Below are 8,695 nucleotides of genomic sequence, written 5' to 3' on the forward strand. Positions count from 1 at the left end.
ATGCTCTCATGCATGCCTCAGTGTTGTTTTCCTCGAAGCGAGCATAGAAGTGATTTCGCTGCTGGTCGCGGCTGGGCTTCCATTTGTAGTCTGTAATAGTAGCAAGCCCTGCCACATAAGAGGAGCGTCGGAGCCGGTGTAGTATGATTCAATCTTAGCCCTGTATTGACGCTTTGCCTGTTTGATGGTTCGTCGCAGGGCATAGCAGGATTTCTTGTAAGCTAGAGTCCCGCACCTTGAAAGCGGTAGCTCTACCCTTTAGCTCAGTGCGAATGTTGCCTGTAATCCATGGCTTCTGGTTGGGGTATGTACTAGAGGTCGACTGATTAATCAAAATGGCCGATTTAATTAGGACCGATTTCAAGTTTTCATAACAATCTGTATTTTTGGACACCGATTTGCTGATTTATTTCTTATTATTTTATTTTTTTACACCTTTATTTAACTAGGTAAGTCAGTTAAGAACACATTCTTATTTTCAATGGCCTAGGAACAGTGGGCTAACTGCCTTGTTCAGGGGCACAACGGCAGATTTTTACCTTGTCAGCTTGGGGATTCGTTTTTGCAACCTTCCGGTTACTAGTCCAACGCTCTAACCACCTGCCTTACATTGCACTCCCTGAGGAGCCTGCAAGGCAGGCTGACTACCTGTTACACGAGGGCAGCAAGAAGCCAAGGTAAGTTGCTAGCTAGCATTAAACTTATCTTTTAAAAAACAATCAATCTTAACATAATCACTAGTTAACTACACATGGTTGATGATATTACTAGTTTATCTAGCGTGTCCTGTGTTGCATATAATCGATGTGGTGCCTGTTAATTTCTCATTGAATCACAGCCTACTTCGACAAACCGGTGATGATTTAACAAGCGCATTTGCGAAAAAAGCACTGTCGTTGCACCAATGTACCTGACCATGAACATCAATGCCTTTCTTTAAAATCAATACACAAGGATATATTTTTAAACCTGCATATTTAGTTAATATCGCCTGCTAACATGAATTTGTTATAACTAGGGCAATTGTGTCACTTCTCTTGTGTTCCGTGCAAGCAGTCAGGGTATATGCAGCAGTTTGGTCCGCCTGGCTCATTGCGAACTGTGTGAAGTCCATTTATTCCTAACAAAGGCCGTAATTAATTTGCCAGAATTGTACATAATTATGACAATACATTGAAGGTTGTACAATGTAACAGCAATATTTAGACTTATGGATGCCATCCGTTAGATAAAATACGGAACAGTTCCGTATTTCACTGAAAGAATAAACGTTTTGTTTTCGAAATTATAGTTTCCGGATTCGACCATTTTAATGACCAAAGGCTCGTATTTCTATTTGTTATTATGTTATAATTAAGTCTATGATTTGATAGAGCAGTCTGACTGAGCGATGGTAGGTACCAGCAGGCTCGTAAGCATTCATTCAAACAGCACTTTTGTGTGTTTGCCAGCAGCTCTTCGCAATGCTTCAAGCATTGCGTTGTTTATGACTTCAAGCCTATCAACTCCCGAGATTAGGCTGGTGTAACCGATGTGAAATGGCTAGCTAGTTAGCGGGGTGCGCGCTAATAGCGTTACAATCGGAGACGTCACTCGCTCTGAGACTTGGAGTAGTTGTTCCCCTTGCTCTGCATGGGTAATGCTGCTTCGAGGGTGGCTGTTGTCGATGTGTTCCTGGTTCGAGCCCAGGTAGGAGCGAGGAGAGGGACGGAACCTATACTGTTACACTGGCAATACTAAAGTGTCTATAAGAACATCCAATAGTCAAAGGTATATGAAATACAAATGGTAAATAGAGAAAAAGTCCTATAATAACTACAACCTAACTTCTTAATTAACTGGGAATATTGACGACTCATGTTAAAAGGAACCACCAGCTTTCATATGTTCTCATGTTCTGAGCAAGGAACTTAAACGTTAGCTTTTTTACATGGCACATACAGTGGGGCAAAAATGTATTTAGTCAGCCACCAATTGTGCAAGTTCTCCCACTTAAAAAGATGAGAGAGGCCTGTAATTTTCATCATAGGTACACTTCAACTATGACAGACAAAATGAGGGAAAAAAATCCAGAAAATCACATTGTAGGATTTTTAATGAATCTATTTGCAAATAATGGTGGAAAATAAGTATTTGGTCAATAACAAAAGTTTATCTCAATACTTTGTTATATACCCTTTGTTGGCAATGACAGAGGTCAAACGTTTTCTGTAAGTCTTCACAAGGTTTTCACACACTGTTGCTGGTATTTTGGACCATCCTCCATGCAGATCTCCTCTAGAGCAGTGACGTTTTGGGGCTGTTGCTGGGCAACACAGACTTTTAACTCCCTCCAAAGATTTTCTATGGGGTTGAGATCTGGACACTGGCTAGGCCCCTCCAGGACCTTGAAATGCTTCTTACAAAGCCACTCCTTCGTTGGCCGGGCGGTGTGTTTGGGGATCATTGTCATGCTGAAAGACCCAGCCACGTTTCATCTTCAATGCCCTTGCTGATGGAAGGAGGTTTTCACTCAAAATCTCACGATACATGGTCCCATTCATTCTTTCCTTTACACGGACGGATCAGTCGTCCTGGTCCCTTTGCAGAAAAACAGCCCCAAAGCATGATGTTTCCACCCCCATGCTTCACAGTAGGTATGGTGTTCTTTGGATGCAACTCAGCATTCTTTGTCCTCCAAACACGACGAGTTGAGTTTTTACCAAAAAGTTATATTTTGGTTTCATCTGACATTCTCCCAATCTTCTTCTGGATCATCCAAATGCTCTCTAGCAAACTTCAGACGGGCCTGGACATGTACTGGCTTAAGCAGGGGGACACGTCTGGCACTGCAGGATTTGAGTCCCTGGCGCCGTAGTGTGTTACTGATGGTAGGCTTTGTTACTTTGGTCCAAGCTCTGCAGGTCATTCACTAGGTCCCCCCGTGTGGTTCTGGGATTTTTGCTCACCGTTCTTGTGATCATTTTGACCCCACGGGGTGAGATCTTGCGTGGAGCCCCAGATCGAGGGAGATTATCAGTTGTCTTGTATGTCTTCCATTTCCTAATAATTGCTCCCACAGTTGATTTCTTCAAACCAAGCTGCTTACCTATTGCAGATTCAGTCTTCCCCAGCCTGGTGCAGGTCTACAATTTTGTTTCTGGTGCCCTTTGACAGCTCTTTGGTCTTGGCCATAGTGGAGTTTGGAGTGTGACTGTTTGAGGTTGTGGACAGGTGTCTTTTATACTGATAACAAGTTCAAACAGGTGCCGTTAATTCAGGTAACGAGTGGAGGACAGAGGAGCCTCTTAAAGAAGAAGTTACAGGTCTCTGAGAGCCAGAAATCTTGCTCATTTGTAAGTGACCGAATACTTATTTTCCACCATAATTTGCAAATAAATTCATTAAAAATCCTACAATGTGATTTTCTGGATATTTTTTTCTAATTTTGTTGAAGTGTACCTATGATGAAAATTACAGGCCTCTCTCGTCTTTTTAAGTAGGAGAACTTGCACAATTGGTGGCTGACTAAATACTTTTTTGCCCCACTGTATTGCACTTTTACTTTCTTCTCCAATGTTTCGTAATGTTTCATTATTTATTTGAGGCTAAATTGATTTCTTTGATGTATTATATTAAGTTAAAATAAGTGTTCATCCAGTATTGTTGTAATTGTCATTATTACAAATAAACAATAAAATTGGCCGATTAATCGGTATCGGCTTTGTTTGGTCCTCCAATAATCGGTATCGGCACTGAAAAATCATAATCGGTCGACCTCTAGTATGTACGTACAGTCACTGTGGGGACGACGTCCTCAATGCACTTATTGATAAAACCAGTGACTGATGTGGTGTACCCAATGCCATCGGAAGAATCCCGGAACATGTTCCAGTCTGTGATAGTAAAACAGTCCTGTAGTTTAGCACCTGCTTCATCTGACCACTTTTTTTTTATAGACCGAGTCACTGGTGCTTCCTGCTTTAAGTTTTGCTTGTAAGCAGGAATCAGGAGGATAGAGTTGTGGTCAGATTTACCAAATGGAGGGCGAGGGAGAGCTTTGTACGCATCTCTGTGTGTGGAGTACAGGTGATCATTTAACATGTTGATAGAAATTGGTAGAACTGATTTAAGTTTCCCTGCATTAAAGTCTCCGGCCACTAGGAGTGCCGCCTCTGGGTCAGTGGTTTCCTGTTTGCTTATTTCCTTATGCAGCTGACTGAGTGCGGTCGTAGTGCCAGCATCTGTCTGTGGTGGTAAATAAACAGCCATGAAAAGAATGGCTGAAAACTCTCTAGGCAAGTAGTGTGGCCTGCAATTTATCACAATATACTCATCTTCAGGCGAGCAAAATCTAGAGACTTAGATTTCGTGCACCAGGTGTTGTTTACAAATATGCACAGACCCCCCCCCCCCATCTGACCCAGTGTCTCTGTCCCCTCTCAGACGGTGGAGAAATTCTTCAGCAAGGAGATCAAGTACCTGGTGTCTAATAAGAGAGAGGCCAGGTATGTGCAGTGTCATGGCCGCGACCCTCTTGTCCCAAGCCCTGACTCTGGGCACAGCTCCCCCCACCCTCGCCCCCATCCCGGCAGCCACAGAGACAGCCTCAAAGGAAGCTCCCAGGGCCAGGCAAACATGGTGAGCCAACTATTCCTCTCTGTGTCTGTCACTGGTATCTGTATCTCAGTGGGATCATTTTTAATGATATGCTGTATAACCGAAGCTATCCATATATATATTTATCCATCTCTCCCTATCTCTCTGGTATTTGACAGGTGGTCATAAGCAGGGGCAAGTCTTTTGTGAAGAGAGTTGTAAAAGAGCAGGTTTGTTAATTAAGATCCTCACTAATGAGTTTGGCAAGCTATTTCCAACCTAATGCTACATGTTACTTTTATTGTTTCTGACTGATAGTCGTCAGGAACTTCAGGAAAGTTTGCACTTTGGATCGAAATGCTTATTCATACTTCAGGAGATACTTTGGATTTCAGTTCTTCGGGTTAAGATGTTCATTTGTTTTACCCTGTAGGTGAGAATACAGGTCAACGAGATCCTAACCAATGCTCTGGAGTGGGGAGTGAAAATCCTGTACATTGATGGTAACATGTCTATTAATTTGTTTGATAAGAAATGTTGACATAATGCTTATTATGACAATGATACTTTCGTATGCCAAACAAATATTTTCTTGAATTTCCTTCAATTCCAGATGTAATAGCTTATATGGAAAAGAAGAAAAGTAATGTTAAGTATACTGCTGAAAAGCCAACCGCAACCACAGCTGCTGTCAAAAAAAGTGTAAGTCGTGTTTCTGGACTTATATTTTGACAGTTCTTTCCTGGAATAACATATCACTTACACCAGTCTTGTGTGTTATTCCTTACTAATGTAGGCCAAAAGAGAACCTACAGGAAAACCATCCTTCCAGAAGTATAAGGGTAAATAATGTCCTGCTGCATGTGACTCCGTTGACTGTTTACTGCTTCATCACTGTGTTATTGTTATAGAGAACTTCTAACACCTACGTATATCGTCACGACCGGTTGTGATATAGCCTGGACTCGAACCAGGGTCTGCAGTGACGCCTCTAGCACTGTGATGCAGTGCCTTCGGCCCATGTGTTTGATGCCATTCCATTTGCTCCGTCCAGCCATTATTATGAGCCTGCCTCCTGTATATCATTATGAGAAGGTATTTGACCCAGACATAGGCACGGTCTCTAATGCTTTGTTCTGTTTTACTCAGGTGGAAGGATCCGTAAACCCTTTGTAAAGGTAGTGGACTCCAGCAGGTGGGTCTATAAAAGAGATGAGACTCCGATGTCTGTAGTATTGACATATTAAGGCAATTCTTATTGCCATAAGTTGCTGTTTGAGCATGTAATATAGCATCTATCTTATGTCTCTCTGCCAGACATTACCGTCCAATTTATCTGGCCATGCCGAACATGCCAGAGTTTAACCTAACGTCAGCTCCCCCCTGCAGTCCATTCTATGTAGAGGACCAGGAACACTCTGGGAAGAGACCTAAAGTGCACGGGTATGGAGTCTCATTCACTAAACGCCTCACCTTCTTAACCCTTCTTGTTGTGAACATAAAGAAAATCCACCGATTACAGAATAAGCAGGGTATATTCCCCTGTCTTGGCATTTGTGTTTTACCTGATTCACCAAAACATCCAGCTTTTCCTACTGTTGTTGATGGGGATTGCTACAGCAGAAAACGGTTATGTATTGCTTAGCACCCTCCGAGACTAACTGCTAAGTATTGGTTGCTAGGCAACTATATGTGATTGAACTCTGACCTGGCTATTACTTACTGACCTATGGGTGTCTCAGAAACCGAGGGGCGAGAGTGTCAGCCAGTGAGGAGAGGGGGCAGGACCGGGCCAGGAGGAACAGGGAGAAGAAACGTGGAGGCTACTGCGAGTGCTGCACGCTCAAATACAACAACATCAAAGCTGTGAGTTAGAATACATCTGTTTAATGTATGTAAACATAGTTAACACGTGTTTATAACGAGGACCTAATCATGTACAAAAGGCCTTCTGTACTTGATGTAGTGGTAGCAGACGTTGTGGGAATGCTTGACTTGTGTCTGTATTCTGCAGCACCTGCAGAGTAAGCAGCACAAGGCCTTCTCCAGAAGTGATGAGTACCTGGTGGTGGACAGGCTCATCACCACACTGCCCTTCAACTTCAGTCACGTCAAAACAACACAAACTCCAACCACAAGGTACATTAGTCTTACATTTTTACATTTTAGTCATTTAGCAGACGTTCTTATCCAGAGCGACTTACATTTTCTAAATTCACCGTGGGAATGGAACCCACAACCCTGGCGTTGCAAGCACCATGCACTACCAATTGCCCACACAGAAGCAAAATATACCCAAATCAAAAGTAAAAGTACACATTGAATGCTGTTCAGGCACATGCTTGTTAGGATGCAATGCAATGTTGTGTGGAACATTTTGCAGATTGCCTGGGTTTTTTTTCACCGCTGATTTTCTATGTTGTGCTGATCACCACATCTCTTAAGTAATTTTTTTGTTCCCATAGGTCAAAGTACAGCATAACCTCCCAGTTGTGTGTTCCTGGACCCAGCATACAGATGGAGGAAGAGAAGGAGGGAGGTGTGGAAACCAAAGAGCTGAAGGGGGGATTAATGTCCCTCTGGTCTACTACAGTGGAGCCCCCTCTCTCCCAGAGTGTGGAAAACCCCTTGGAACAGCCTCGGAAGCGCAGCCGAGGAGCCCCTGTTCCCCACAGCACCAGCGAGGGGGAGAAGAGGTGCTCTTACGTCCCAGACAGACCCCAGCCCAAGCACAGATCCCTGTCCTGCAAACAACGCTGCCAACGGGGATCCCCCCGCAAGCACCGCCAGAGGGCTGGGCTGAGTCAGACACCTGTGTCTAATGCAGAAATAGACCCTTCTACCTTTGACTCTGTCGCTAACCCCAGACTTTCCCATCAGGGCCAGAGAACTCACACAGACAAAGATGGCCGCTCTTCATTTAGTCACACAGAGGATTTACAATGTGGCGATCCAGCTGGACGTGTGAAGGTCCTTTCCAGTCAGCACAAGGTTGCAGGGCCTTCAGAACACCACAAGCTCAGAGCTTTAGAGGAGAGTGAACTGAGTCATGATACGTTGGCTGGGGATACTCTTTCCGGGAATGCTGGGGGTGTTCCGGAGCTCGAGGCAGGTGACACGGAGACACACATCCCTCCTCCTGCCAGGACATTACAGAGGAGGGTCAGGGATTACAGACGGAAGAGAAGGAAAGTTGAGAAGCAGCAGACTGCTCAGGAGCAGGAAAAAACGTGCAATGTTCCCAGCAGCTCTCTGCTGAACCTCTGGCAGCTGTTCCACTCCAGTGAGGACATGGAGTGTGAGTTCAGAGGCTTTCCCAGCTGTTCCACTCCAGTGAGGACATGGAGTGTGAGTTCAGAGGCTTTCCCAGCTGTTCCACTCCAGTGAGGACATAGACTGGGAGTTCCAGGCCTTCCCCAGCTAGAGAGGAGAGGGGGGGGTTAGGGTAACCCAGAATCTTCCCAATATGAGTGCTAACCTGTTACGGACTCACCATATGAACTTATTGTATGACAGTTTCATTAAGTGACATAGCTGATCTATATGGGAACCCATTGACTGTGGCTCTTTAAACCTATGACTTCTATAAAGGGAATAGTTCCCTTCAGGTTGGGAGGGTGGTGGCGCAACACTGTTGTGTTGATTTAACCATGGCAGCTTCTGGTCTACCTGGCTATTTTAACATGACTGGTTTTATCTGGAGAACAGGCTGGAGCACTATCCTCGGTTCTGTACAACGCCTGCATGTGTTCTGGTGTCCAGAGGAACTGCATGGTTGTGTTTTTGGTATGTGGTATTGTACTTTTTTTTTTTATTAAAAGGGATACAACCGAAGGTCTTCTATTGAATTGTCATTACATTTCCGTACATATTGTACAGGTGAAAAAGGTATCTACGTGACGTCTGTTTGATAAATGAAAGACTACCTAAACCGCTCTGACATGTCTGTGATCAGTTGAATGAGCACATTCTCCTAGATAAGAGTACATAGCTCTGACCCTGGACAAGCTGTGTTACACAAAGGAGAGGACTCCCTCAAGGATAACTTGTCATAAAGCACATCGTCCTCTTATACAGCCACCAACACAGAGAGACTCTGAGACAAGGCGAGAGGGAT

General features: G+C 44.0%; 1 protein-coding gene across 1 annotated transcript in view; it reads left to right on the forward strand.

The window, feature by feature from the left end:
• Positions 1 to 8,412, forward strand: part of LOC110507732 (uncharacterized) — a 13,856-nt gene extending 5,444 nt beyond the window's left edge. The window contains exons 4-13 of the mRNA XM_021587937.3: positions 4,426 to 4,620; positions 4,758 to 4,808; positions 5,012 to 5,081; positions 5,192 to 5,280; positions 5,375 to 5,420; positions 5,728 to 5,773; positions 5,896 to 6,021; positions 6,321 to 6,444; positions 6,593 to 6,717; positions 7,044 to 8,412. Of these exons, the coding sequence (XP_021443612.3) occupies positions 4,426 to 4,620; positions 4,758 to 4,808; positions 5,012 to 5,081; positions 5,192 to 5,280; positions 5,375 to 5,420; positions 5,728 to 5,773; positions 5,896 to 6,021; positions 6,321 to 6,444; positions 6,593 to 6,717; positions 7,044 to 7,965 (1,794 nt within the window). The 3' untranslated portion in view covers positions 7,966 to 8,412. The remainder of the gene's footprint in view (positions 1 to 4,425; positions 4,621 to 4,757; positions 4,809 to 5,011; positions 5,082 to 5,191; positions 5,281 to 5,374; positions 5,421 to 5,727; positions 5,774 to 5,895; positions 6,022 to 6,320; positions 6,445 to 6,592; positions 6,718 to 7,043) is intronic.
• The last annotated feature ends 283 nt before the right edge of the window (positions 8,413 to 8,695 follow it).

Source organism: Oncorhynchus mykiss, chromosome 3 (assembly GCF_057628025.1).
Source record: "Oncorhynchus mykiss isolate SJ-2025 chromosome 3, ASM5762802v1, whole genome shotgun sequence".
In the NCBI taxonomy this organism is placed as follows: domain Eukaryota; kingdom Metazoa; phylum Chordata; class Actinopteri; order Salmoniformes; family Salmonidae; genus Oncorhynchus; species Oncorhynchus mykiss.